The sequence below is a fragment of the Gobio gobio genome, assembly GCF_949357685.1.
Source record: "Gobio gobio genome assembly, chromosome: 5".
Taxonomy (NCBI): domain Eukaryota; kingdom Metazoa; phylum Chordata; class Actinopteri; order Cypriniformes; family Gobionidae; genus Gobio; species Gobio gobio.
Window position 1 is genome coordinate 26,966,398 of NC_137101.1, and position 27,986 is coordinate 26,994,383.

Genomic DNA, 27,986 nt, shown 5'->3' on the forward strand with positions numbered 1-27,986 from the left:
CAGTTAATCTAACCTCCAAAACTCACTCAGACCAACAAAACACTTCATACATGTCTGAAAATAAGCTTGTTCCACCAATCACTGGCAACAAATTCTCATTCAGAAAACATGCATGTCACTCATAACACACTGACCTAAAAAACACTAGCAACAGGGAGCATTACATAAATTATGACCTTTTATTTTTAAAATTTGAATGAATTGTCACATAAACAGTATTTCATTATAGAATAGCAGATTTTTAATTTATTGAATGTACCCAAGCATACGTATGTAGCAAGAATGAATCAGAAATAATTTGTTTTCTTTGAATATATTACTTAATTTGTGAAAATACTGTAAATAGGTGAAAAAGAAAAAGAATCATGTTGTCATGTGGATGGTGTTCATAAACCTTCCACCTCCATGCAGAGAAAAAACTCCTCTGGGGTTTAATAAGGGGGTGTATGGAGGCAGGAATAATACTGACATCCTGGGATGTGCTGCGAACCAGTCTGTGACTGCAGCAGAGTGGTGGAATGCCACATTATCCCACACAACAACGAAGGTAGGGCAGTTTGATGCCCCTTCGTCTTCTCTCTTCTGCTGGCACAAGTTGATTATGCAGGTCATTCAGATAATAAATAAGCCTCTCTGTATTGTAGGGGCCAATGAGTGGTTTGTGTAACAGCAAACCATCATTGGACAGTGTTGCACACATTGTGATGTTAGCTCCTCTCTGGCCTGGGACATCCACGTTGCTCTCTGTCCAATCACATTTCTTCCCCTGCGTCGTGTTTTTGCCAAGTTGAATCCAGCTTCATCCACAAAGATAAATGTATGTGGAGTTCGGCTGGCTTCCATCTCCATTACCCTCTAAATTACAGACAGTTTTACAGTAATTTACATTATGCATAACTGCATGTGTATGTACCGTGTTCGGTTACTGAACAGACATCTTACCTGGACATACTGATACTGGAGTTCTTTCACTTGTTCAAAGTTTCTCTCAAAGGGTACAGTGTACAATTGCTTCATCTTTATTGGAAATTGTCATTGTGATGGACATTTTCACATTACCAAAAGTGATATTGTCTGCTAGCACTCTATCCTGAATTTCCTGCACATCTGAAAAGTTTATGCCTCTCCCTCCTCTCTGAGGCAACCTTTGGATCCTAAAACACTACAATTACTGTATTGTAATAGGTTTCAAAATGTTGACATATTTTATTGTACTGTAATATGTATCATCTCACCTGTTGTTTTGCCGGAGAATTCGTACTATTGACACAACTGTTCTTCTGTGATCCATATTTCCAAACAAAATCAGTTCTAAGCTATCCCCTTTTACTAAAACATGGTAATGAGACTAAAACAGGACACCTGGGTTGGCTTTGATCTGAAATTGCAATTAGCTTGGAATGATTATTTCATTTTCTATATTTCAAAATAATTACTGCAGAAATGCTTGAAATTTGCCATCATTCTGATTTGAATGTCATTTTATCAGTTTTGAAAGCAGTGTGTTTGCATATGAAAAATATCCTGCAAATTTATCGTTTTTTGCAGTTGGAGTATGAATGACAACAGTGTTTGTGGATTTTGAAAAATGTGGTGATTGAATGCATTTTCATTGCAAAGCAATGAAAAAAATATTCACAGTTTGGTCCGTATACACTTGTGTGTCGCTGAATGTGTGAAAAGTTTTGAAAATGTGGTTTCAGTATTGGACAATGTTTGTTAGCAATTGAAAAAAATTGTAATTTCATAGTAAGTATTCTGCTAAGATTCTTTTATATTTTGTATTTCAATATAATTCCTGCAGAAATGCACAGAGTTCATCATCATTCTGAATTGAATATCAGTTTTGAAAGCACTGATTCTATAAATATATAGTGTTTTGCAGATGGTGAAAGAATGACAAAAGAATTTTGGAAAATTTGGTCATTGAATGCATTTTGTGTGAAAGCAATGACAAATGATTCACAGTTTGGTTCAAATAGGCTTCTGTTTTGCTGAATGCCTCACATATCCTTCAAAATGTAACACTGCATTCAAAATGCCATAAATGCATGTCAGAAGGAAGCATTTGCATAAAATGGCAAACACTTCTTTCATAATAGTAAATGTTTGGATATACCATGTAAACACTGTTGGGGGAAGCGGGGGGCTTGAGCCCCTGCCCCTTTGAAAGTGAAAGTGAAAGTGCCCACTTCAATCGCGCCGCGGTGCCCCTGCGTATGGTATTAAACAGTATGAATCGCGCGCCCCCACCCCCCCCCCCCCCCCACACGTGAGAGAATGGTTTCAATAATCATGTGACATGAACAGATTTGATGTATACGCAGTTGGAAAAAACTGTAATAAGCAGTAAATTAGGAGTTTATTGAGGCGAAAGTCATAATTAATTGTGAATATGTGTTCCTCATAGTTGTATAGAAGATAAATGAAATTGATAGACTAAGGGTCCAGCTTCATTGAATTGTTTTGATAGTATTTCAGTTTTTAGTATTTCAATATGGTATTACTGTAGAAATGTAGAAAATTGTTGTCTTATTCATTTCTTGCATTATGTTAGGTTTTGAACTTAAGTTAAACAGTTTTGAAAAGAGTATGTAAAAGTGCAAATTCTTCTGGTACTTAGAGTTTTGGTGGTGTTTGTTTCTAAGTGAAAAATGAATTCATGTAAATTGAAAGATGTATTCATTGAGTGCCAAAGCAATGATAAATGATTCACAGTTTAACCCAAATAAACTGCTATTGTACTCACTTTGTGAAGAGATTTGAAAAGTGACGAGAAATGTGTCCAAGTGATTGTAAAAAATAAACTGTAATACCATTTCTGAAGAATATGTGAGTGCTTGCCTGAGCAAAACTCACTGCCACATTCTTGCCTTACCAAGGATCAAAGACTAAATTATATTCTGGTGGTAACTGACCGTATAGTGATCATGTATCCAGGAGTAGTGCCCAGAGAGCTTATGAAGGAGCTGAGGACAGATACAGCCATGTAGGAGGTGAAACTCCGGGTACATACTGGCCCAGAGACACAGATCTGCTGCCCTCTACTGGTGAGGGGGTTAAGACACAGCTGCATTTATGGAAAATGTGTGATAATAAAACGTAAATGAGAAGACAATATATTATAGTATGTAAAAGAAGGCTTACGATACTCATTGGGTGCTTTGGATTTAGAAAAGACTTTTAGAAAAAAAAAAAATTATTTTAGATATATGCAATTACAGTGCATCCGGAAAGTATTCACAGCGCTTAATTTTTTCCACATTTCCCATACGGAAATGTAATATATGTACATATATGTTCCTATATCCGAGTAGTGATGTCATATATGTTTCATATAAGGCAATACATTATTATCACATATATGCATCCTCACGATATGAAGATATAGGTTTATACCATGTATGAAATACCCATATAATTATTACATATATTACAATTATTTATATGATGACTTTTTATATTGTACTGTATGTTAATGCCATATATGACAGACTTGAACCCGATTGAACATCTCTGGAGAGATCGTCTCGGGTTATGACAATAACCCTTGTTCCCCGAGAAGGGAACGAGACACTGTGTCATCGTGACGACACTTTGGGGAACGCCCCTAGTGTAAAGCGTCTGAAGAATGAATGGAATCAGCCCAATCCTGATTGGTGTTGCGTCATGACGTAGTAAGTGACGGCATACCCAGAAGATACAAAGGGACGTCTGAACACAACAGAGATAGCGTTCTGCGATGAAGCGAGCGCTCTGTCTGATTGGTGTGGACACGAGACCCTGCTCGGGGAACAAGGGTTATAGTCATAACCCGAGACGTTCCCCTTCGAGGGAACTCGAACTGCGTCATCGTGACGACACTTTGGGGAACGAGTACCCACTATGCCGCACCAATCATACCCTACCTAGTGTGAAGCTGGAAACCAGGCACAACTAGGGGGCGAGCACTCTAGTGCCAGACGTCACAGGGAGATGCAGACTGTAGTTTCTAATGAAGGTGTGCGGGGTGGCCCACCCAGCCGCCTCGCAGATATCTTGCATACAGGCTCCAGAAAGGAGGGCCACCGAGGAGGCTCAAAGGCGGCTCAAAGGGGGCCTCGGCCAACCCTTCGAGCACCACTGCCAGGTCCCAGGTTGGGACTTAAAGGGTTAGTTCACCCAAAAATGAAAATTCTGTCATTAATTACTTACCCTGATGTCGTTCGACACCCGTAAGACCTCCGTTCATCTTCGGAACAGAAATTAAGATATTTTAGTTGAAATCTGATGGCTCTGAAAGGCCTCCATTGGCACAATGGCACGGTTCACTCTCAAGACCCTTAAAAGGTACTAAAGACGTCGTTACAAAGTCCATCTCACTACAGTGGTTCTAAAATAACTTTATGAATCGGCGATAATAGTTTTTGTGCGCAAAAAAAACCTTGACCGATTTCAAAACAAGGCATCATGAAGCTTCGAAGCGTTATAATTCAGCGAGCCGAATCATGATTCGGATCGCGTGTCAAACCGCCAAACTGCTGAAATTTGGCGATTCAAACTGCTGAATCGACTTGCTGATTCATAACGCTTCGAAGCTTCATGATGCCTTCACTGTAAAATCCAACAGTTGTTCTTACTAAGACTTTTTTAGAAAACTTTACTTAATGTCCAATCATTTGTTGAACTTACTGAAAACAATTATGTAATCTGAACTATTTGCATGCTATGCCTTCATTACTTAGAAAACTCAAGTAAACATTACTTGACTGGTTTGAGTACCATTTTGCCAAAGCAAAAAAACAAGCAGGCGGGCTGGCGGGAGGGCAAAGTGTTTTTGAGGTGGGGCAATTTTTTATATACTCATCACTCATTTCCTCTACTTCCTCTCATCATAATTGTGATTAGTGTTCCCTTTGGTTGGACACTTGGAACTTCATTCATATTATAGCAATTAACTTCCTAATAATGCAGCAATGCAACAAGAAATCATAGTTGTATGATTTCAAAAGAAGAGAAGTAATATATATATATATATATATATATATATATATATATATATATATATATATATATATATATATATATATATATATATATATATTTGAAATCGTCATCACTATGTAAGTCGTTATTTAGGGTTTTTTTGCGCACAAAAACTATTATCGCCGATTCATAAAGTTATTTTAGAACCACTGTAGTGAGATGGACTTTGTAACAACGTCTTTAGTACCTTTTAAAGGTCTTGAGAGTGAACCGTGCCATTGTGCCAATGGAGGCCTTTCAGAGCCATCAGATTTCAACTAAAATATCTTCATTTCTGTTCCGAAGATGAACGGAGGTCTTACGGGTGTCGAACGACATGAGGGTAAGTAATTAATGACAGAATTTTCATTTTTGGGTGAACTAACCCTTTAAGTGTGGACGGGGAAAGACCGGCGGATACATTCCATACAAATACATTCCACTTCAGGCTGTACAACCTCCTGGTGGAAGGAGCTCTGGAGCTAAGTAAGGTCTCCATGACACCCGCCGACAGGCCTTCTCCTAGGTACCGGGCTCCCTGCGGGGCCGGATGGCTGAGGGAGAACCACAGTGGGCAGTGGGACGTCTCTCGAGACACGAAGAGATCCACTTCCACCGGGCCAAACCTCTCACACATGGCCTCCACCACCTCGGGGTGGAGTCGCCACTCCCCGGGCCTCAGCCCCTGTCTCGACAGGATGTCTGCCCCCTGGTTTTGGTCCCCGGGGATGTACATCACCCTGAGGGACGACAGTTCCCCTGGGACCACAGGAGGACCTGGTGTGCCAGTCTGCATAGAGGGCGCGACTTCAGGCCCCCCTGATGATTCAGATACGATACTATGGCCGTATTTTCGGATCGTATCAGGACATGGTGGCCGCGGAGGTCCGGGAAAAAGCTCCTCAGAGCTTTGTAGACCGCCAGCATTTCCAGGCTGTTGATGTGCCAGGAGAAATGCCGGGTCTCCCACAGACCTCTGCAAAGTGGCTTTCCATGACCGCGCCCCAACCGGTGAGGGAGGCATCTGTTGAAACGGTCTTCCAGCAACATGATGCTTCCGGCAGCATGATGCTTCCAGCACCGGCCCCTGGGGCAGAAACGAGGGAGCGAAGGCCACTGCGCGTTACCCTGGTCATACAGAATGGATTTCCCCTCAAGGAAAGCTCCTTGGTTCCCAAGCACCACTGCAGGGGTCAATTGCGCAGCAGGCCAAGAGATATTCTGTAGCTTCATTTTGGAGACCATCGCCCGTATGGACTCGATACGCACGGGGGACAATTGTGCCCACAACGTAGAGAATCCCATACGGCTCCCAGGAACACGGTTCTCTGAGAAGGCGTCAACACGCTACTGCGTGTAGAGTCTCAACCCCAAGCACTGAGAGCAGCCAAGAACGCCATCTCAATGCCGAACTGCTGCTACTCGCAAGGGAAAAAAGCCAGGCCGTATGCCTAAGCATCTTGAATCTGAATCTCCTCAGAGAACGGCCCAAGTACCTCCGATCTAAAGTTGGACGCAACTGGCCATCCTTCTTAGGAACTATGAAGTACCGGCTGTAGAACCCGGACTCCCTGTCTGGCAGAGGAATATGTTCAAAAGTGTTGGCCTCCTTAACCAATAGGGAGTGTACTTCCTGTTCCATAACCTGCACCTGCTCTGGGCCGACCACAGTCCAGACCACCCCGTTGAACTTCGGGGGAGGGGAACTGAACTGCGGCCTGTAACCCCATTCTACAGTACGCAGGGCCCATGCAGATATATTCGGAGGCATAACCATGCGCTGAGATAATCTGCTAAGGGAACCAGCCTCTTGAGGCCGACCTCGGGTGTCAAGCGAGCCTCCTCCCCGACCCCCTGAAGTGGCTAACCGGCAGGGCGAAATCGAGGAAGATTTTTGGTGTAAGTACGCGTTTACTGGACCGCCGCAGGTCTTGCTAGAGGCGGCTGGTGCAGCGCGAGTGCGCGGAGAAACGATGTGGCCCGAAGCGTACTAGACGGCTGGAGCACAGCATCAATTCCCAAAAGCTCCACAGGGTAGGCGACCTTGATCGCTCCTACCCGGGAGAGGGGGCTGGCCAGCAGGGGCCTCATCTAAGAGAGCAGCTCGACAGGGCCGCAAAACTAGGGCGGACCCTGCGATTAGCAATTGCCTGAAACTGATGTGTCCCGCAGGCCACAAGGTGGCGAGAACGACATCAACTTCTGGAGGGCTCCAAGGAGGAGCAGCCTCACCATGCATGGAAGCAGCCCCCTCAGGAACTGCCCATGCATGATTTGCTCCTATCTTAGATGAATATCCAGTCAAGTCAAAGTCACACATTGCTTGGGTGACAGACCGATTAAAAGTGTCTAACTTATCAAAGTCAGATAACATGACACTCAATTCCTCAGAATTAAATGCCATCACAATCACCCAACCCGTGCAACCTGGTCTGAATGATGGGCTGAGTAAAAAATAAAAAATACATCTAACTCCTCAAAGTCAAATAACATTTTAATTGAATTCATTGGAATTAAATGCAGCCTCAAATACGGTGAAACATGGTCTGAGTAGCCGCGTTTCCATTACCCTTCAAATTGCGCAAATTGAAATTGCGAATTGAAAATACGCCCAATGGAAACGTGTCAATTTCACAAAAACTCCCATATATCGCAAAAAAGTTTTTACGCTCACATGAGGTGGTTTTTCAGGAAATTCGAAAAAGGAAATTTTCGCAAAACTGCAATGGAAACAGTTTTTTCACATTTACAGGTCACCTGGTACGGTCATGCATTGCTCTCACATAGGGCCTATGTATAATTTTTTTTTCCACTCAAGTATGTACGAGTTCTTATGTCGTTAAATCGACATATATTTTCTCCTAATAAGGAAAGTGGCGTAACTTTATAATGACGGACCCCGGTGCAACCACAAATATCATAACTATCTATAGGCCTACTGTAATTATGACATATATTCAAGAAATGTATTAAAACAGAAAGACTCTATAGTTTCAGCCTTGCTCAAAGACTAGGTCTATCCATTCCCGACGATCTTGGTTTGCTTCTTATTTATTAAATATAGCCTACAGCCAAATAGTTGATTAAACATTGATCAAAATTAAAATACAATTTATACAAAACGAAATAAATTTTAAAGAAAGACTTTCTAGAAAACACAATTCAATTGTGCTCAAAATCCATGTCTCCAGACATATGCGCATCTGATTATGTGCTTTACTCATGCTGCTCACTTTTCATAATCAACATATGAAATTAAAAGATTATAATATTTAGACATAGCCTAACTATATGAAACTAAATAGGCTACGTTTTCTTTAACCCTCTTTCCGACGAAGTTGTTGTCGCCTTTTGATGAATATTCCGCTATTCCAGCGGAAACTTGAAATACTCCGTCATTTTTAGCCATACAGATAAGTGCAAGACATAATTATAAACAGTAAACTGTCTATTTTTATTTGTGTACACTCACGATAACAGCAAAGGCCGTGGACTTAGGGAACAGATTATTTTGCACTCCACTCCAAACGCTGTCTTCATTTCAAAAATATATTTTGTTTATTAAACGCAAAGTTTTTCCATTTCAAAAGCATTTCTAAATTCAGTTTATATTTCCAAAAAATGAAATTCCGAGCCAAAATAACAAAGTGGTAAAAAAAACGTTGAGTTACCACCATGCAAATTCAAACTTTTCGCTCGTCTCTGTATGTGGCAATGCGTCACAATAACCTGGCGTATGTAAAAGTCGATCATTCTTTACAGATAATGGTGTGTTTGGACAGAAGACGAGTTCTTTATTAAACTCATAAAAAAACAATAGAATATAAAATGGCACAATTTATCATAACACCTCATATGTGCCGCTCAAGTATAAGGTGCTTTCCTTGCCATCAGTGCTATAACACGCACGTCTCTTTCCATTAAAAATAATGACGTGCGGTGGCTGGGATATACATAAACCTAACAACATACGTAGCATAATTTTTGGAATGATTTATCACGAGAGGAAAAAAAATGTTTTAGTCGCATAACATCAGTTAATGGAAACGCTGTCATTTCGCAATATTTTTTGGTCGACTTTTAGAAAATATCGCAAAAGTTTTGCGCAAATCTGTAATGGAAACGGGGCTAGTGATAGGCTGAATATCTAACTCCTCAAAGTCAGATCATATTTCATTTAATTCCTCGGAATTAAATGCAGCCATAATCATCAGACGATACTGTTTTATTGTATTTATACGGACTCGTAAACCACACGTTGCCTCAGCACCCAACAGTATCACATGAATTTTCACCGTGTCACGTTGTATCACTTTAATAGCAGACCCGAAACCTACGCGCCGCCTCTGCAACGCGAGATTGAATCTTGCATCAGGAAATGGCGAGCCTCGATACGAAGCCCGTCTAATTCCTCAGAATCAGACAGCTCACGCATCGGGTCCTCCACCCCAGGGGGAAAAAGCCGCAGCGCGGGCTTCCACATGGGGAAGGAGAACAATGGAACTGTCAAACAGGGAAGGAGAAGATGCCTCAGCACTCTCAGGTTCCCCTTGACAGACCCATCTGCGAGCCCCATGATTGATCAGCCGTGCTGCCTCAACAGGCACGGGACCAGCCACGGAGTTCGCAAGCTGTAAGAAAATGCTTGTGAAAACAACGTTGGTAGACAAACAACACCAAATAAGACTCACAAACACAGAGCGCTAACGCTGAAGAGCAGAAAGCTATCTCTGTTGTGTTCAGACGTCCCTTTGTATCTTCCGGGTATGCCGTCACAAAATACGTCATGACGCAACACCAATCAGGATTGGGCTGATTCCATTAATTCTTCAGACGCTTTACGAGTTCGAGTTCCCTCGAAGGGGAACTGAAAATGGCTGCCCAGATAGCATGTAATCATTGAAAGAATGTTGTGTCAGTGTTGATGCGTCAACGCTAATTGCATTGAAGTAATGTTGCAAAGTGATGTTTGTTCAGTATCACTCTTGCACCCTATGTTAATGTTGAAGTAATGTTGAGATTTCAACCAAAAATCAATGGTAATATCATTGATTCAACATTACAAAGTGATATTTTTTCAACATCACTTTTGCACCCTCAATTAATGTTGAAGCAATGTTGAGATTTCAACCAAAATCAATGGTAATATTATTTATTCAACATTACAGAATTATATATTTTTAACATCACTTTTGCATCCTCAGTTACTGTTGAAACAATGCTGAGATTTCAACAAAAAAAATCAATGGTAATGATATTGAATCAAAATTACACTATGATGAATCTACATCACTGATGTTGAATTAATATTGAAATTAACAAAAATAATCAATGGAAATATTGTTGAATCAGCGTTATGTTATGATGGATTCTACATCACGAATGCTGAAGCAATATTGAAATTCACAAAAATAATCAATGGTAATATTATTGAATCAACGTTACACTGATGTTGATTCTACATCACTGATGTTGAATCAACACTGAAATTAACAAAAATAATCTTTGGTAATATTGATTGATCTGAAAATTGAAACTGAAAATACAACTGAAATGAAATGCCAGCATAAAACAATGTTGCCATCTGATGTACCAAGGTAATGCTGAAACATGTTTTAACTACCATTTCAAAGTGTATCAATGACACCTTCCCAGCAGTTCAATCAACTTTTAAAGGTTGTAATGCTTTTGTCCTATTCCGTCCCCTTTCTTTTTTTAAAGAATTATCTTTTATATATTTTTTGTCATTGATTGATTGTGTTAAACTGTCAAATAAAATACATTTATTCAACTGCTGGGAAGGTGTCATTTATATTTGAAATAATCAGGAATTTGTTGACACCATTGAAGTGTCAAAATTAACTTGGTACATAAGATGGCAACATAATTTTATGTTGTCATTACATTTGTTGTATTTTCAGTTTCAACAAAATTGACTTAGAATCAACATCACATTGTAACATTGATCAAACAATATCCCCAAATATTATTTTTGATAATTTTAGTATTGATTCAACAGCAGTGATGTAGAACATCTCGGTTACGTATGGTAACCCTCGTTCCCTGAAGGAGGGAACGGAGACGTACGTCGGACGTACAGACGAATTGGGATCACTTCTGGGAGCCCCTATCAGCTTCGAGCTATATAGAACCGGCCAATGAACAATTGCCGTGCGAGATTTGCATCTCGCGCTCTGCCCCGCACTGCGGGTATAAACAGGAAGCGAGAGCGAATGCACGCTGTTTTTCACTGTGGAGCCAAACTTAGTGGCTCGACCTGCAGTGATGGTACAGCAACTGTGGCGACGGGACGTACGTCTCCGTTCCCTCCTTCCAGGAAAGAGGGTTACCATACGTAACCGAGACGTTTCCTTTCAGTCGGTCACGTTCGACGTATGTCGGACGTACTGACGAATTGGGATCCCTTTGGAAAATGCCATAGTTACTACCACTTCCAGCGCCCAGCGATGAGCCCCTCAGACCCCGATCTGATGCGGGCGGGGAATTCACGCAGGGAGAGTCAAAGCTGCTGTTCCGCAAGACCCACTCAGCTGACTGTATTGGATAATGCTGGGAAAGCGTGCCTGTGAAGGCCGCTGCGGAAGCCACATCATGCCCAGAGGGAGTTACCATGTGGAGAATACACGTATGGGCTGGCCGTGGGCAGCACAACATACGGAAGTCCCAGGGTTGGCCCCGGCCAATTAGAGGAGGGGGACAACACCTTCCTGAGGAAAGACACGGGCTCACCGTAGGGAGCCGTACCGTGGAAGAATACACATATGGGACCGCCGTGGGGGTCACAACATACAGGGAGTGCAGAATTATTAGGCACGTTGATTTTCTGATCATATTTTTTTTCCAGGCACATTTGACCAATTCCAAACCACAGTAATCCTAATAACTACTATTGATTTAGTATTTGATAATGTATAAGTGATATATAATTGTTCATGAAGGCTGGAAATGAAAATCACCTTATATTCAGGTGTGCAGAATTATTAGGCATGTTTTATTTTACAGATAAATTGAGCCAAAAAAGAGATTTAACTCAGACTGAAAAGTCAAAAAGTATTAAATGCCCACGAGAAGGATGCAATACTAATGCAATACTAGACATTGCAGTTAAGGCGTGACCATTGGACAGTGAAATGCTCGTTGGGTCAGCAGGGTCAGACAAAAACAGGTGGTGAAGAAAAGACACCTGTTAACTGCAAAAAAATTAAGAATTAAGGTGAAGAATTAAGGGTGAAACCATCAGGAACCCTTTAGTCTCCAGCGCCACCATTTTCCAAAGCTGCAACCTACCTGGAGTCTCCAGAAGTGCAAGGTGTCAGGATCTCAGAGACTTCAGTTAGGTAAAGAATCCTAAAAAATGACCCCCACTAGATAAGAATCACAAGCTGAAGTGTTGTAAAATACATGAAGAAGGTTTTTTTATAGGCTTTATGGACAGATAGGTTGAGAATGACTCTTGAAGGACCAGCACCACATCCTCTAGTACCACTGTTTGAAGAATTCATCTTCCAGAATCTGGCAGTACGTTTTGGGAGTTAATTTTTAGTCCATCTCTGCAAAACGGACTACAGGATGGACTAAAATGAACTCCCAAAACGTACTGCCAGATTCTGGAAGATGAATTCTTCAAACAGTGGTACTAGAGGATGTGGTGCTGGTCCTTCAAGAGTTATTCTCAACCTATAAAACCTATAAAGCCTATAAAAAAGCCTTCTTCATGTATTTTACAACACTTCAGCTTGTGATTCTTATCTAGTGGGGGTCATTTTTTAGGATTCTTTACCTAACTGAAGTCTCTGAGATCCTGACACCTTGCACTTCTGGAGACTCCAGGTAGGTTGCAGCTCTGGAAAATGGTGGCGCTGGAGTCTAAAGGGTTCCTGATGGTTTCACCCTTAATTCTTCACCTTAATTCTTAATTCTTTTGCAGTTAACGTGTCTTTTCTCCGCCACATGTTTTTGTCAGATCCTGCTGACCCAACGAGCATTTCACTGTCCAATGGTCACGCCTTAACTGCAATGTCTAGTATTGCATTAGTATTGCATCCTTCTCGTGGGCATTTAATACTTTTTGACTTTTCAGTCTGAGTTAAATCTCTTTTTTGGCTCAATTTATCTGTAAAATAAAACATGCCTAATAATTCTGCACACCTGAATATAAGGTGATTTTCATTTCCAGCCTTCATGAACAATTATATATCACTTATACATTATTAAATACTAAATCAATAGTTGTTATTAGGATTACTGTGGTTTGGAATTGGTCAAATGTGCCTGGAAAAAAAATATGATCAGAAAATCAACGTGCCTAATAATTCTGCACTCCCTGTATGGAACCCAGCCTAACACAAGTTCCACCAATGCATACGAGTGTTAGACCTGGCGTCGAACGCTCCGCCATGTCCGACTGCCATGGGTTGCGGAGGACTCAACAGGGTTCGCCGTTCTGGGGAACTCGACTGGAGCAGATAAGCTCACGTATCCGTCTACCATAGGGGAAGGAATGGCGCAGCAAGCCAACACTGGAACAGGCACTTCGGTGTTACTGACTATGGGAAGTGAGCACACAGGAAGATTACGGCTCTACACGGAGGCTATAGAATCTAGCGAACGTGTTAGGTGTCGCCCAGCCCGCAGCTCTACAAATATCTGTCAGCGAGGCGCCACGAGCCAGCGCCCAGGAAGAAGCAACACCCCTAGTGGAGTGGGCTCTTAACCCGAGCGGGCAGGGCACGTCTTGGGACTCATAAGCCAAGACGATGGCATCCACTATCCAGTGGGCCATCCTCTGCTTGGAGACAGCCTTTCCCTTCTGCTGGCCTCCGTAACAGATGAAGAGCTGCTCTGAGGTCCTGAAGCTTTGCGTTCTGTCCACGTAAGTCCGGAGAGCACGGATGGGACAGAGAAAAGCTAGGGCTGGGTCTACCTCCTCTGAAGGCAGCGCTTGCAGGCTCACCACTTGATCCCGGAAGGGAGTAGTGGGAACCTTGGGCACATATCCAGGCCGGGGTCTCATGATCACATCGGCTGGTGTTAGGCTGCTGCGGTGCCTTGGCGGGGGCGGAGGCGGCGGCGGGTGGACGTCCTCGGTGACAAGCAGCCGGCGGCGGGATGGAGGCAGCAGTGGGCCGCCGGGGCAGGATGTGCTTGATGGCCTCCGTCTGCTTCTGGGCGGCCGAGAACGGCTGGGCAAAGCTCTCGACCGCGTCGCCGAACAACCCAGCCAACAAAATGGGGGAGTCCAGGAACCGATATTTATTGGTCTCCCTCATGTCAGCCAGGTTGAGCCAGAGATGACGCTCCTGGACCACAAGCATGGACATCGCCTGACCAATGGAACGGGCGGTGACTTTCGTCGAGGTCCGTCGCCGCCCGGAGCTCCCGGAGGAGCTCTGAGTCAGGCCTACCCTCGTGCATGTCAAGGAGTTCTTGGGCCTGGTGGACCTGAAGCAACGCCATGCCATACAAAGCGGACGCAGCCTGTCCGCAAGCCTTGTAAGCCTTCCCAGTCAGACTGGAGGAGAATTTACATGCTCGGGACAGGAGACGTGGGTCACCGCACCAGTTGGAGGCGGTCGCCGGACACAGTTGCATCGCGACGGCGCGCTCCACTGGCGGGATCCCCACGTACCCCTTGGCTGGTCCTTGGAGGAGTCACTCGGTCGGTTTCTGGCAGAAAAAGGTGCTGTCCACGACCTCGTGAGCTCCTCATGCACCTCTGGGAAGAATGGTGTCGGGGCGGGACGCTGAGAACCAGCACGAGCCGCCCCGAGGAACCGATCATCCAGCCTAGAGGGTTCGGGACAAGGTGGAGGGTTCCACACGAGCCCTAACCTTTCGGCGGCCCGGGCAAGCATAGCAGTCATATCGGGGTCCGGGGCAGCCGTTGCCACTCTCCCAGAGGGAGGCAGTACAGCTGACCCTTCATCCTCCGAGGACTGAAACTCCCCCTCCGATGCAGCGATCAACATCTGTTCGTCTGCTGGAGCTCCGAAAGTCACCACTGGCCGCCCATGGGAGGGACCGGCGGGTTCTCTCGGGAGCTCTACCGGCTGCGGAACAGAGGGAATAGGGGCCTGCGGAGTTTCACTCGGCGGGTTTGCCCTAAACGTGATCCTCAGATCACCCTGGCCATCCAAAGAAGTAGGTCTACCCGGGTTAGGGGTAGAACTAGATCGTGGGATGGGTAAGGGGACTCCGCCTGCCCGAAGGTAGGAGAGTCTCGATCTTAGTTCCGAGATAGTCATGTTTCCGCAGTGGGAACATGAACTATCCACAAACGCCGCCTCAACGTGCTGTTTGCCCAAACATGTGAGACAGCGATTGTGACCATCAGTATGCGCCAGGGAACGACCGCATCCAGAAACGCACGGGTGGAATGACATCTTGAAAAAGACGCAGCATCACCCGTGAACTCTTTTTGTGAGGAAACGCTCTGTGCTGAAGCACTCAGGAGGAAAACGCGACAGCGCACGGGATTTAGTGCAGCCCGGGCCTGTACTCAAACAGGAAAACGCCCAACCAGACCAACAGAAATTTGTTGCTGTGAAAACAGCAGTTTTCTCTGTTTAACAGAGCAGCAGACGAGTCACAGCGGTCCCGCTGGAATGTGCCGTCTCTCCAACACGCTTTTCTCCCGTTCTCTCCGGTCTTTAAACTCTATTGCTAATAGCAGCTTACACTCAAGATTCTTGAGAGTCGTCTTCATTCGCCGTTTGGCTCCGAAGTGAATGACAGCGTGCATTCGCTCTCGCTTCCCGTTTATACCTGCAGTGCGGGGCGGAGTGCGAGATGCAAATCGCGAACGCCAAATGTTCATTGGCCGGTTCTATATAGCTCGAAGCTGATATGGGCTCCCAGAAGTGATCCCAATTCGTCGGTACGTCCGACGAACGTGACCTACTGAAAGGGAATCAACATTATAGTGTAACGTTGATTCAACAATATTACCATTGATTATTTTTAGTTAATTTCAATATTGATTCAACATTAGTGATGTAGAATCAATCATAGTGTAATGTTGATTCAATATCATTGTCATTGATTTTTTGTTCACCATTGTTTCAACATTAAATGCAGGTGCAAACATGATAATGAACCAACATCACTTCATAAAGTTGATTCAATGACATTATAATTGATTTTTTTTTGGCTGAAATCTCACCTTTCAACTTTAAATGCGGGTAAAAACGTGATATTGATCTAACATCATTTCATAATGTTGATTCACTGATATTAGCATTGATTTGTGGTTGAAATCTCAAAATTGCTTCAACATTAACTGAGGGTGCAAGAGTGATACTGAACCAACATCACTTTGTAACGTTAATTCAATGCAATTAGCGTTCAATGCATCAACACTGACTCAACATTGTGTCAATGATTACATGGGGACAATGTTGACAAATGTTGATGTCAGATTCCATGCTATGAAAGATGATACAAAGTTTGAAAATCCTAATTCTAAATTTAACTAAATTTAAACAAATTTCAAAGTTAAAAACTATACTTAAAAAAAACCTGGGTCAACTTGACTTTTGTTCTTTATCTTTATTTGATTAATGAATCAATGAAGCAAGAGTCATACACTGTGCGCGCAAATACATACCATTAAACATTTTTAACATGAATATTAAACCCTCACTCTAATGACATGAGCCATTAACCATCTTGATAATCACCATATTTGGGAATCACCATATATGCACTTCCTCTCAGCTGTGCTGTTAACTTTTATAAACTGTCTTTTTTATTTGCAAAACACTTTCTTAACATTGATAACAAAATAATTTATAATAATACATTTCTATATAAATTAAATAAAAATATAAATAACTGTGAATGTTATAAGGGGTGCACCAGAATGAGACAAAATATTTTTAGATGCCTGGCCACAGAAATAAAATTAATAAAATGTTTGTCACCATATTTTGAAAATGACCCAGGAATAAAATAAAACAAAACAAAACAAAGTACATAACAAAGCACACATAAGCAAATACAAAATAAAATATAGCTGCAAGCAGCCATTATCGGGGCCAAGCGCAAAGAAGAAGACAAGACATACCAAAATGGCTGGCAATGTCAGATCAATTGCAGCAATGAGCAATTAAAGACCTATTAAGGTGATTTTAGGCAAAATAGCTGAAAAATGACAAATACAGTAAATAATAATGATTTAATGATTTATCACTTTCAACCAATAGGTGGCACAGTTACTACATTGATGTGGTGTGGCCAGAATAAGGGAACAATGACACATGCAAAGATTGGTGTCAATATATCAAAGCAGGGTGTCAATATAGTGTCAATATGTCATTGCAGAGATATAGCCTCAAGAGGCCTTTTCATTATAAGTATGGACCACATGCGGTGCTGTTTTGAAACCTTTTAAGTAGCTTAAAGGCATGGTGCTGATGGCACATACCAAGTTTCGTAATGATACAACAATTCATTTGTGAAGCATAGCATTTTATATCATAATACTGCATTGTAGTCAATGGGAATTTCATGTTTTGTTCTATTATAGCGCCACCAAGTGGCATAATCCTACCATTTTTTTGTGTGTCCTTGGAGTGAGCCCATACATGTCTGTGTCAATTTTGTTGAAAATATCTCTTTTAGTTTTGGGGTTATAGACATTTATATGAATAAAACACATGAAAAATGACTGACACCTGACTTTGATTGGATTTTACACCCCCTTACTATCAATATTTTGACATTTGGGCATTAATGATTAGCTACCGACCTATGTTTTCGAACTTCTGACGCTGGTTTCGTCTCAATGGGAGTAGCGGTTTCGAAACTTCTCAGGCTCCTTCAGGGCATCGTGCTGATGACCCATATCGAGTTTCGTAACAATCCGTTCATGCGTTCATAAAATACAGCATTTTAGCACATAATTCAAAATGGCCGACAGCCAAAATGGCCGATATGGTAAAATTGGATATCAAACGACTCGGCATACCGTCCTGAATCTAACAAGACCGCTTTTATGATTTTTGGACAAACAGTTCAGAAGTTATAAGCAAAAATAACAATTTTTTGTATCTCCGGACCAGTAGGTGGCGCTGCGCCGAAACGCTGCATGTTGCCTCAAGTTATGCTTTTGATGATATGTACCAAGTTTGGTTTGAATACGATAAAGCATTGCGGGGATATTGCCTTAAGTGTTTTTACAATCGTTACGTAAAATTTGTTTGCGCGTTTATCGAAAACGATTTGACGAATCCACTTGAATTCCATGTTTTTTTTGTCAGCATGGTCTGAAGATGATCTGGTTAAATTTTCGTGCAAATCGGATGAACCGTCTAGGACGAGTTTGCAAAAGTAGGCTTTTCGGAAAATTCAAAATGGCGGAAAATTTTTTATGACGGAAAATGACGTCATATGGTGCAATCGAATTGTCTTGAGCCAAAGAATCAGAGGAATCAGAGAATTTTGCTTCTAGCCCTTATGATTCAAAAGTTATTAGCATAAACATGAGTCAAATTTTGGACTGATGGTGGCGCTAGAGGGATTGAGTTAGAGACTCCAAATTTGCTATGTTAACACTTCAGATTGTCCTCTATGAGTGTGCCAAATTTCATAACTTTCCCGCAAACGGTTCTATGGGCTGCCATAGACTCCCATGGCGGAAGATGAATAATAATAATAATAGGAATGCTAACGATTTCAATAGGTGCCTTCGCACCTTCGGTGCTTGGCCCCTAATTAACACAATACATTATTTTAAAGTCTTCTGCTTTTCCGGATCATACAGCACAGGCTCCAGCAGTTCTATGTCCTTGGACACCCGTTTATCGTTCTGTACTTTCCTGTTAATCTGTGTGATGGCCACCCATAGCAGGATATATGATAATACTCGCAGACAGCTGACCAGTCCCAGAAACAGGAACCTGATGGGGGTCACATTACATTTTAATATGCATCAGTAGGGGCTACTTAGAATTGTCCTGCCAGATTTGCTCACCTAAAAGTCTCGGTGTCATACATTCTACAAGAACCTCTTCCACCACATTTCTTGAGACCCCATTTCAGACAGGCAGAGTCAATAAGAGCACCAAAGTAAATGGGAGCAGGAATACCACCTTTAAAAGAGTGAAATTACATTAAAAGCAATGCTGTGTCAGACCTTAATGTGAATGATATCTGTGAATTATTTAAAATGATTGGGGAACTCCTTCAAAACAATACACTACTAGCAACTCCAAATGTGAACTTACCCAAAGCTCTTAAAACTAACAGTAGCATGCCCATTGAGAGGGACTTCAGCTCAGGATCCACAATTCTGCAAGAACATGTTAAACATTAAATACAAATTTCATCCATATAAATATGGTATACACTGTAAAAAAAAAAAAAAAAAAAAGGAAAAATTGTGAAAATTGATCCAATATTGGCCCAATAAATGACTTCCAAATAATTATCCCCATGCAAAAAGATGCATTGTACTAATCATAGCTAAAGGTCTTCACTCAAAATTAAAATTGTATATTCACCGAACATATTTAATTATGTTCAGTCAATCTATGAAGTCGAAGTGAAAAATCCATGTTGGATGAACAAGTCCTACGTCCAAAAAACTGTGTCAAAATGCGCTTGAGGAAAACCGCTTGTGTGGAGATTTTGAATGCGGAGCAGACTGCAGTGCCAAACCAGCCGGTGCTGAAGACCGAAACAATCATTCCCAAGAGAATAGAGATATTCGTCGTCATTCGGTATTGTAATTCGACGTTGGTGAGTATTGAGCACTGACATTATTCTCCAGAGTTTTGCTTTATGACCCAGTAGGAAGTTTAAAAAAACATTTTGTATAATCACAAGTTCATGCATTCATTGGTTTCATGAGTGTGTTCTCATTTACCACATAATTGTCTAATGGTAGCCAATAGTTTTATTTTCCTCATATCTTATATGTCTAAAATAATAGGTAATAAGTAAATTAAGTCATTTGTGTGATATGTGCTCTATGCAACCGTTGAACGCGGTGCCGGAGATTGCATTTGGCGTCGGCCTCTTTCAGGGCTTATTGCGCTTTAATATCAAACACGTCACCTCGCAATTTTCTTATTCGTCCATTCATTCGTCTCATCCTCATTATATAATGAAGTAACATCTGTTCTGTCACTTGCCAGATGTGATGCAGGGGAATTTTGTCATTAATGTTATTATTTATATTATTAATGTTTTTATTTTTATTTGCAGGTTTTTAGCCTATGCAGTGCCGCGCTTTCTTCACCACATTAAGACATCCTGTTATGCAGAGACTTCTTGAATATTCAGAGTTTTTCCTTATTGAAAATAAGGTATTTTCACCAAATATCCTGTGTTGGAATTGACTTGGTAATAAAGTAATGTGAAAAAATGTCAACCCTGTTGTCTGTGTTCATTTTGCTTAATATATTTATGTTTTTAGTCATTTTTGTCTTTTGGGACAGTGAGAAATAGACAATTGTTACTACAATTTAAAATATTTAATTGGACCAATCTCACAGTTTCACTGTAAAACATTTCTCCAATTCAACATTTTCTAGTGACCGATCACATCTACATTTTTTAGTTGGCCAAATTTAATTTCTGTGAATTAAATTGTATCAATTCACAGAAATTAAATTTGGCCAACTGGAAAATTTAGATATGATCGGTCACTAGAAAATTTTAAATTGGAGAGGCCTGAAATTTTTTACAGTGTTGGTAAATTAAATTTTTTCATTGGCTCAACATATTATTTCTAATTGAGCCCATGTTAACAGACTGTTGCCACAATGGATACAATTCAATTCACAGAAATTCAATTTGGCCAATTGAAAAATTTAGATGTGATCGGTCACTAGAACATTTTGAATTGGAGAGGCCTTACATTTTTTACAGTGTATAAACATATAAACAGAACCTCAATGAGATGACGAAGAAGGGAACAGCGCCCAGAGAGAACACAAAGAATGCAAAAGACTGCAGTGCCAGATAGATGTAGAACATTCTAGTACAGCTGCTCTCTCGTGAACACTGTCCAAGCACTGCAGAGGAGTTCCCAGCACTCATTCCCCAGCTCTGGACACATGCACAGTGGTGAAATGTCTGACAAACACAAGCAGAAAAAAAGAAAAAGAAAGAAACTCAAAAACATGTAATAATGAATTTGAGGTCAATAAATTGAGATAGTTGTTTACCATATTCCGTCCTGTGCCACTAGTAGAACTGCAGCCTGCGTGACAAGGAGAGATGTAGGTCACTCCATTCTGTCCACACACTGGATCCCATTGGAAGTCAGGACACCCACAGCCGGCATTGCAAGAAGTGAGATTCTGAACTTCTACAGATCTGCCACATAAATAATAGATTATATTATATTACATATTTCTGTGACTCTGTTCATAGGGCAAGCAATTTGTTAAATGGGTAGATTGAATTGATGGATAATGTATAGTTTCTATGATGCAATAAGATATATACAAAGAGTATGATTGTAGATGTAGATGAAGTACCCTTGATAGGGCACTGTGACCCCAGCGACATCTATATTTTCACAGCTAAGAGCGAAGTAAGGTATGGTGAGAAACAATGCAGCAATAGCCGTGAAAAACGACATTCTTGCTGAGCCCAGCAGATCCAGTTTAAACCTCTTCATTATCCACCCGCTCAGGAACATACCCAGAGCCACTGGCGGAATAGATGTCACTCCTACAGAAATTATAAGCACATTCAACTCACAGTCAGCAAAAAAATAAAAAAATAAATAAAAGTAAACATGCCAGTAATAATGGCAGTTGTCACCTAAGAGAAAGTTGGTCTTGGATGCACTTTGTCCAAATTGCTGTTCCAAATATTTTGGTATATATGTTGTGAATATGGCAAAGGCATTGAATTGCATTACGTTGGAAATCAGGTACAGGAGATAGATCTTGTTGGTGAGCAGACGCTTCAGAGATGGTCCAAAATCTAGAAAGCAAGCAAATAAGCATAACATATTTTTTTAGAACACTCTCTTTTATTTTACTTTTTTAAAGTGTAATAGTAGAACTGCAAACCTAAATTGTATGCATCTAACCTTTGTGTTATGTGTAAGGCTGCCATACCTTTAGCTATCTCTGTAATGCTGGGTGTGTGTTTATGTTGGTTTGAGGGGTGGTATAGCTCAGAGGTTTTTTCAGGTAAAGCTCTTGGCAGGAACCAGAGAGGCAAAGCAGCAAGGACAGTCAACAGCCCAGAAACCATATAACCCAACCACCAGGCCCCGACCCAGCGAGAGTCCTGAGGGGTGATGGTCACACTCTCTGACAATCAGAAGAAAATATACAAATAAACAATATAATATGTGTTCGAAAAATATATATGTTACACCTCCACTGGGCTCACCACCTCAATTCACTATTCGCCCATTCTATGTATTCTATCACACCTCCTATCAAGGACAAAATTTACACTCACCACAGTCACTCAGTTTCTGATCTCTGATAAGGACAAAAGGACTTAACTGTTCTTAGTTGGTTTATTGCCTGTCTTGTAATTCCAACTGTTCCTTTTCTTTTATCATGCTTACCTGTTCACGATCCATAACCTACAAAAACAACATCCTGCACTTGGGTTCACCATCAGTTTGTATGTGTTGTCTACCTGAAAGAAGACCAGGCCTTTATTATGAACACAGTGGGATCTTAACTTCTCCCTGAGGACAAGGTGATGACACTTCATCTCAACCATTGAGAGCAACCACATCTTCGTCCCTGCCATCTCTGTAGTGGAGATCAACCATACATCCTTCTGCCAGTGAGGTCTGAGTCCCTGAGTACCTTTTTCCTGACCATAGAGGCCACTCATGGGCTATTCTCTCAGATGGGAGTCTCCATTGAACCTTTTGTTCTGGCTATAAAGACCAACCCAAATCCACCTTTACTACTCCACCAGCTCCTCCATGGTTTTTCCATCCATCACCTCCTCAGGGGTCCCTCTTTTCACTTACCCTCTGGGTCACTCCTCCCTCCAGTTTTACCTTGTTACCTATGTTCATTTATTCTGCCAGACTCCTAGTTCCTCTAGCTTCACCATGGCCTCATGTGTTGGGCTACCCTAATTCTGTTTCTCCTGATTAGACAGAGAGTCCTGTTTTCCCCAAGCTACCAAAGTGGTCTGTTCTCCTGGTAACAGTAATGGAGGGTGTGCTCAGTCCATCTACAGCCTGAAGACCACCTCAGTGGTCCCAGTTGCATCCGCTGAATAGGATGTAGGAGCATCGTAAGCTTAAAGCCCGGGGTATGCTTCACTTTCCACGCCCGGACACGTCATATGCGCAGCCCTGTCCATGTGTCTTTCAAAGTATACTACACCACAGATGCGTGTGGATGATCGCGTTCGACACATGCGCAGTAAATGTTTTTTCTATGCTCTACCAGACATCGGAGGGCAACACTGAGTCCATGCTCTACCAGACATCGGAGGGCACCGAGTCCTGTCATCAACGGGACATTCGCTGGGCATGATCGGAGAAGAACTGTAGTGCATCCACCATTGCAACATAGTTTGGAAGAAACACTGAAGAATCAAAAACGATGGAGAAGGATATTTTAAACCGGTCTTTTCACACTCTTCTTCGACGGCTGAACACTGTGCTCAATACTGTGCGTATTGCCACCTAATGGACTCTTCTGTACTGCTGGCGCATGCGCTGTTGCACGCGGACTGTGTGACGGCCGGCCAAAGTATACCCGGGGCTTAAGTGAGAATAAACGCCACTCGTGGAAAAAACAAAACAAACGTAGCGTTAGTTCTGGGAGGTCATGTTAGTCAAGTTTGCATCAGCTAACTCTCAGCTTATCTACATCTACCATTAGGAATACAACACCTATCAGCATCTTTATATATAAGGTCCATTCAGTATTATCGGCAACTTTATCACATTGCTCAATAGCTAGTTCAACTGTGAATTCGGTGGGAAAAATCACATAGGAATAATGCAATCGGAATTTTATCCACACGGATTTCACGATGTTTGTGAATTTGCGCATTGATCATAAGTTGCTTGATTTGGAATTGACCTGAGTAAGTACTGCTTCTCGCATCACTGCATTATTGACATGGACTCTTTACCCACAATCTCGCTGAAGTTATACTAATGACTGCCTCAAGAACAAAGTTTAGATGAGCTCTGCACTCACCGCAAGAAGGAGATCAAGCGTCCACGTCACAATTGGCTATATCCCTCCATTAATCTCTGAACATTTTACGAAGCTACGTTTTCTACGTTTTTTCTACGTCTTAAGGCTTATATAGTGTTTTCAGTAACATGCTTTGTTGCAAGGCTTGTGATCATATTGACAAAGTGATATACTTAATGCTGCCAACATGCTTTGCTTAAACCCATCAAGTCAGGTCACTCATTTGTATAACATTTTGTACAGTGCAAATTGTTCAAGAAGCTTGCAGTCAGTGATGGCCAGGGAATAGCGAAATAATTTTGGTGATGTGGGCAGAATATCGGTTCTGCTGTGGGTAGCTCTAGGAAGACAACACGTTAGTAATTAAGGCTATCATTGCCAACATACCGTACTAAGCTCAGCTCATGTTTGTTCATTGAGCTTATAATGTATCAGCAAATTGCAAAGGTTTTCTGGTTGTATTGGTTGTATTGCTCATCTGTTTATCATTGTAATCTTGCTTGTTCTTTAGACTTGCCTGGCTATTATTGGCAACATGCTGTGCTTTAGCTTATTTAGGATAATGCAAGTACACATGTTAACTAAATAATTTCAATGAAAATTCTTACATATTTGTGACTTTAAAGATATCTAGGATCACTTGTTGCATTAAGCTATACAGTTGTTATTGGTAACATTACATGTTTGCTACTTAAGTCCATGTGAACCAGGGGGGTATTCCAGAAAGCAGGTTATGGGACATACCCGGGTATGTTTAAGAGTAAATAAACAGATAACTTCAATTTTCGGTTGCAAAAACTGAGGTAACTTTCGGGGTATATAAGTAGCCATAGCAACTCACTCTCTGAACATACCTGCTCCAGAGCAGTTTATGTTCCAGGGTTAGTTTGCTTAAGAGTTATTCAGATGAGTGTTATATAATTTATATAGTTATATTAATATAACAAAATAAGTTATATTGTTACAGTTATATAATATACAATATTATATATTAATTCTAAAGCATGTTAATTCAATTCAAATATATTTATTATTTATTTTATTGTCATCTCACACATGGATCTGCATTCAATTAATTAACATCAAACAAACAATATAATCATATTCTCCGTGAATAAAGAATACTTATTAAACGAAAAGGTCATGTGTGTCAATGTGCTCAAAGTAAGTTATGTAAATCGCCATTAAACAAAAGAAGAAGAAGGAAGAATAATGGCGCGCTTTTTCTTAGCGTCTGTTTCCATTGTGAATCATTGATTTGTCGCTCTGTTGAGAATGTCTTGTGTGTTAACCGGGAACATACTCTGATTTGTCTGAACTTCCTCGTTTTTGGAACCAGCATACCTCGAGTAAGCAATGTTTGGGTTAATCAACCGGGAGTTAAAGGTATATGTGATGTGATATATGTAAGTTAACCTTGCTTTCTGGAATACCCCCCAGAAGTTACCACCGACGTTACTTCAGTATTTTGGTGAATTTCCAGATTAAGAATGTCTCCATCTATCATCTCTAACTCACCAATAAACCATAAGTAAGTAGCACTTGATTGATATTGATCTCCTAATCTTTACTTTCTTTTATTCCAGACAGCATGTAGTTTATGGAAATATTGCATTGGGATGCTCAGAGGAAGAACCATTCTGTGTGCCCTCTTGAATTCGATGTTAGCTTGTTTAATCACTTGCTTTTTCTTTGTGCACTGGTTGCTAATCTGAACAGTCTGGGTAAGGGCAACATGCTTGTTGCTTAAGCCTTTATGGCTATTGTTGGCAACATACTTTGTTGCTTAAGATGCTTGTCTAATCCATTGGCTCTTCTGTGGTTTTAACTAAAACCCTAGGACCCTATCCTGGGTCACTTGCTCCACTGGCCTTTCCTGAGACTCCTGCTCTGCAGCCTTTTCCAAAGCCCCCTATTCTGCCGGATCCACTGAGGCCTCCTGATCCACAAGAGGAAGTACTACTACGGTACATATCAAAACAAAAATTAATAATGCACTTCCTTTTGGTAATTTTTTGAGCGACCTCTAAGGTATATAAATTTTAACTCACCTTGATTCACAAAGCCAATGTCCACATAAAGATTAGCACACAGAGATCCAAGCGAGTAACCAAAAACTGGTCCGATCACTCCGAGTGTGTGCAGGCAACCTACAGAAGAGGAAAACAAAAAGGAACAGAATCCCATGAAGGACAAGGGTACTTTTGTTTGAAATTTAAAACACACACACACACGCACACACACACAATAATTTTCTCACCAATGTAAAAAGCGGAGTTTTCTGGGTGTGCATAGTCATCTATGAAAGACATTCCCAAAGGGCCGATGCTGGCTTCCCCGATGCCACGAATAATGTTTCCCAACAGTACAATTACCCATGTGGGCGAGCTTTCCTCTTCCCCATTTTGGCACCCTATACAACCCATATTCAATAGAGTGCTCTGTTGGGTATTTTACTGCATTTCACAATTAAAATATCCCAAATGCTTTTCTACATACAGTATAACCATGCATTACCGGAAACAAGCTGTTGAACAGTATTCTGGGTGTCAGGTGAGCATGTGGATCTCACTGTGAAATTATCAGCATCATTAGTGTGGGCGGCAGCTGTATCGTACTTGTACCTATCAGAAACAAGCAGACACATAAATAGTAAAAAAACTTCAAGAATACTAATCTTTATGAGATTTATGAGTATTATGTGATGGCCATCCATTAATTTATTCAATATTACATTGAAATACAATTGATAAATATATTCACTTGAAAACACATCTTTTATAATCAACAAATCTCTTAAAATATTAGATAATGTAAATATACCTTTAACTTGATGCTTGGACTAAATACATTTTTTGTAAAAATCTTGAAAATGTTATAAAGGTTTTTCAAAATCATATGGAACTGTACATGAGTACAAAGAGTAAAATTTTAAGCACTTGAGAGGACACTCATGGACACTCTCATTTGTCATTGACCAATGAACATTACTCACCAGCCCATAATGAACTGAGGTAAAGCCATTACCAGTGTCCCTATACCCATCAGCAGGACCCCTGCTCCAATGATCTTGGGCCTGTGAAACTTAGCGCCAAAGTAGCTTACCACAGTAATTACCAACAGATTACCTGCAAGCAAATGTAACGTTATTTAACAAGTTCTATGTTGTTTCATATAGCATACTATCAATCAACTGTCCCATTTTTAAAGTATGGACAGCAAATCAGTCACATTACAGCATCAGTAACTCACTGCTATAAGTACTCATCTAATGGGTGAACCTCTGCCCTCATTTCTCAGTGCAGCTCGACACATCTCAACTCACCCATTTCAAAGCTGCCATCGATGATACCAACAGTAGAGCTTGGGATCTCAAACCGCCTCTCAATCTGAGTGATGGTGCTTTTGGTGTAAGCTCCCGTCAGAGATTTGGAGAAATAGCAGAAGGCAAGGACACCAATAAAGATCTTTCCAGGCACAAGGGTAGAAAAGAGATTAAGTCAGCAGATTTAACCTTTTTTTAAGTATTACAGCTATTATATACCATTATTAAAACAAATAATCAGCTGATAGTGGTTTTACGCTTGTTTCTCATTTGAACTTGCATATAGTCAAAGACAATGTCTCTTGCCTTCAGGCTTGGGGAGCAGCATTTGGTCCTAGATGTTTTCTTATTACTGTCTGAATACTCCATTGGTCTGGGCTCAAAGAACCCATCCATACTGCCCTCCACAGTCATGGTCTTCACTATGGGCTAGTGAAGAGGTAGACAAATAACAAACTGATGAAAGATGAAAGAAGACAAAC

The 27,986-nt window shown here is 41.3% G+C and overlaps 1 protein-coding gene across 1 annotated transcript; it reads right to left on the reverse strand.

Moving 5' to 3' along the window:
- Positions 1-2,958: 2,958 nt before the first annotated feature.
- Positions 2,959-27,873, reverse strand: LOC307126265 (solute carrier organic anion transporter family member 1C1-like; the record flags this gene model as incomplete). The annotated part of the gene is made up of 15 exons (XM_079816727.1): positions 2,959-3,070; positions 18,786-18,923; positions 18,998-19,115; positions 19,251-19,315; positions 20,921-21,105; positions 21,198-21,348; positions 21,513-21,708; positions 21,802-21,966; positions 22,104-22,301; positions 26,231-26,329; positions 26,440-26,592; positions 26,697-26,803; positions 27,175-27,307; positions 27,505-27,646; positions 27,811-27,873. The coding sequence occupies 15 exons, from the start codon at positions 27,871-27,873 to the stop codon at positions 2,959-2,961; spliced, it is 2,025 nt and encodes a 674-aa protein (XP_079672853.1).
- Positions 27,874-27,986: the final 113 nt, after the last annotated feature.